Raw genomic sequence first — 3,742 nt, 5'->3', positions numbered from 1 at the left:
ATATCTCTAGCAATAATTTAAAAATGCGCGTGACCCATAAGAGTTTTAGTGAATTTCAGACAGATCAAGATCAATATATAAGAATTTAATTAAATTGATCTTCAATACCTCCTTCAAATTATGATCAAAACTCCTAATTTGTAAAATCTTATAGTTCTCCGTATCTGCAGTCATCCTGAAATTGCTGGGCCAAAAGCGTCTCAGTATGAATTTGGAATCCGTGCATGGTGTGCATGGATTATCGCCATTTATATGCTTATTCCCTAATATGGTTTGCTCTGCGCACGTTAGGTTTGTTGATCTATCTTGACTGTGCAGTGGAAGGGAGATAAAGCACGTATTTTAGTACTAATGGAGGAGAGAGTGGTGTTAAGGGTTACAAAGATAACTATGGCACTAATACTATTCGTGATGTAAATAATGGCTTCGGTTCAGAGTCGGGTGACGGTGTCGGTGGTGGAGTTGGCTACGGTTCTAGCAGCGGGACTGCATATGAGGAACCTAATGATGCCCACCTTGCTGGCTCTGATGGCGCATCCAGTGCACAAAGGGTTCGGCAACAAGGTACTGGTGCTAGCCATAGAGATGATTCGACCAACACCATGCCTAGCTTTCCAAATGCCGAGAATCAGGGAAATGAAGATGCCAGATTCGGGAATGGGTACAGTTCACATTCCACGCCCTACCGTGGGGCCGGTGCCCGGGACGAGTCGGGTACCGTCTACGGATCTACTTGTCGTTACGAGCAGAACGATGAATTCTCATCAGGGAATGGCGTTCGCTCGGGAAGCAACAACGACTACGATTCAAGGTACAACGCGGATTCCGGTTACGATAGAAGCTTCGCTCGTAACAGTTACAACCCTGGCTCTCGTGAGTATGATCGTAATGCCTACGGCTCAAACATGGGAGGCGGTGGAGGTTATGAACACACTGGATCTGGCTATGGAGAATATGTTGGTGGAGGAAATTAACGCTATGACAATCGAAGCCAAACAGCTGTAATATTGTAACTGTCAATGGAGATTGTTTGATTAGTCGAATTTTATTACGCGAATGTGCGGTGAACTTGTGGTAAATAATGTTTTGAGATCATAACGTTGATAATTTGTGTGTTTTGAGTTCATAAGTTCAACTGCAGAGATTGGAGTTTGTACCTCAGAATGGAGATCTCTGTTCACAAGAAACTGATGATGGCGGTGAAGCTAACTCGCCAGGGTGTGAAGCTGCTCAGTTCTGATGTATCCCTTGCTTGCATCTGATGAGTGATGATTTTTCTTTCCTCTGAGGCTTAAATCTTTGGGAAATCACTTGCATGTATAGATCGAAAAGGGAAAAGGAAACTGATTTGCATGAGTAGCTCGAAAAGACAATTGGCGTTTTTTAATTGAACTAGAGTTAACATGAGTTTGGACAGGAAATCCAGAAACATAGCCGTAAGAAAGGATTAGTTTTGCAAAAAATGGGTTGGGTTTTTAAAGCTGTTTCTCTAAGAAACTAAGCTTATTGTCTAGTTTCTGGTAATTAAAGTATTAATCACATTTATTAATATAATTATAATAATTGACATTTAAAATATATGAAATGAGGTGGATTTGTTTAGCCCATTTAATTATAATTGACATGGGTTAAAAAACAAATTCATACGAGAATCACAAAATAAACAACACGATGATCCTCCAAAAAAATATTTTCTCCTGATCATACCAACCCAGTGACCCAATTCTTAACCAAAATGGTCTTTCCTAACTCGAGATTCGTTCATTTGAACATATCGCCGACCAACCATTCGACCAGTCTCGTGCAAAAAAAGTGAGTGCCAGATATGTGATATTAATGCCACACGCATGGTTGGAGGACTACTTTTATACCTTTATAATTCTTTGCACAGAGAATCATATATTAGGATTAGAGAAATGGGCCATTAATTAACATAGTGGGATCGACCCATAAACAATAAAAATTAATCCCCTAGACCGTTATTTGGGGTCGAGATAATGGGTTCGAACGTTATTGGGAGTCACCTCGAAGAAACCTTCGAGCCAAAACCAATAGTTTACGTGAAGACATAAACAATAAAAATTAAACCTATAAACCGTAGTTTACGTGAAGACATAAACCATAAAAATTAAACCCATAAACCGTTATTGGGGTCGAGATAGTGAGATCGACCGTTATTGGGAGTCACCTCGCGTCTCGGGGGTTTATAAGTATACGAGAGACGAAACTTGCTTGATCCCACATGATGTGTAATTTCCTTATACTAAGGCAATAATTTTTAATATTTATTGAATTAAATTAATAAAAGAAAATTTTTAATATTTATTGAAATAAATTAATAAAGAAAATTATTAATATTTATTGAAATAAATTAATAAATAAGGTCGTGGTTGTCATGTTAGGATAGCAGTGAAATTAAGAAAAAGAGATTATTCAAACTATTAAGACAAACAAAATATAGTATATTTAGTAAATCTAGGATAAACTACTAGAATTATGTTTACATCATAAATATAGGTCAACTTAATAAGCCTAGTTCAAGCTAATAAATCTAGTAAACTAAGTTGACTTACTAAACCTTATAAACCTAGTTAACCTAGGTCAACCTAGCAAACATAGGCCAAACTAGTAAATCTAGTAAGCTTAGTGAACTTACTAAACCTACATCAACCTAGTTAACCATAGGTCAACCTACTAAACTTAGTTAACCATTGAATTTATATAAAACTATGAAACATATGTGAACCTAGGGTAGTCGAAGACAATTTAGTAAACCGAGGTCTACTTGGAAAACCTAGAAGCTTAGGTCAATCTAGTAAACCATGGCCAACTTAGTAAATGTAGTAAACCTATTAGATGTAGGCCAACCTAATAAACAAAGGTCAACCTAGTAAATATGTAAACCTAGGTGAACATAGTAAACTTAATAAACCTAGGTAAAGCTACTGAACTTATGTTAAAGTAGGTCAACCTAAGTCAACCTAGTAAACCTAGTAAATCATGGTTAAGCTAGTAAACCTTGCCTAACCTAGTAAACCTAGGTTAATGTAAATGTAGATTGACTTGGTAAATGTAAGTCAACCTAGTAAACCTAATAAGCCATGCTTAAGCTAGTTGAATTACGTTAAACTAGTAAACCTAGTAAACTTATGTCAACCTAGCAAACCTAGGTCACCCTTGTTGACTATGTTTGACTATAGTTTATTGTTGTGGTTGTCACATTATGATATGGTTTATTTTTCATTACAATGCGATGTCATTTCTTGTTTATTAAATTACATTGTTTCTTGACCATCACATTGCGGTGTCATTATTTTGTCTAATTACAACATTATTTGTTGTTTTTCACCCAGTGACGTTGTTTATTGATCATCATATTGTGATGTTGTTTGTTGTTTGTCACGTTGGGAACAATATTAAAGCTAATGCTCGTGGTGAATATGGTTTTCCATGGCACCCATGTTGACTATGGTTGACTTTGATTCTTATGTTGATAATGGTTGACCATGTTAGCTATAGTGAATCATAATCAACCATAGGTTAGGTGTTAATACACAGTTAATATGTTATCAATTTATAGTAGACCTTTTCAACCTTCGTTAACCTAGTTGGCCATGGCTAAATATAGTTCACCTAATAAACATAGGTCAGCTAAGCAAACCTAGTAAACCTACTTCAAATTGTGAAGACATTTATTTTTTGTAAAATTATAGTCATTTGTTGTTCATAATATCATGATGTG

At 36.3% G+C, this 3,742-nt stretch overlaps 1 protein-coding gene across 1 annotated transcript; it reads left to right on the top strand.

Moving 5' to 3' along the window:
• Window positions 1-224: 224 nt before the first annotated feature.
• LOC149182028 (uncharacterized) lies at window positions 225-974 on the top strand. The gene is made up of 2 exons (XM_089414429.1): window positions 225-291; window positions 436-974. The coding sequence occupies exons 1-2, from the start codon at window positions 225-227 to the stop codon at window positions 972-974; spliced, it is 606 nt and encodes a 201-aa protein (XP_089270555.1).
• The last annotated feature ends 2,768 nt before the right edge of the window (window positions 975-3,742 follow it).

This window comes from Pinus tabuliformis, chromosome 3_2 (genome assembly GCF_031772625.1).
Source record: "Pinus tabuliformis cultivar Carrire ecotype Pingquan chromosome 3_2, CPIR1, whole genome shotgun sequence".
Taxonomy (NCBI): Eukaryota; Viridiplantae; Streptophyta; class Pinopsida; order Pinales; family Pinaceae; genus Pinus; species Pinus tabuliformis.
The sequence above is the reverse complement of the archived record's forward strand: the minus strand, read 5'-3'. Positions and strand labels throughout refer to the sequence as shown.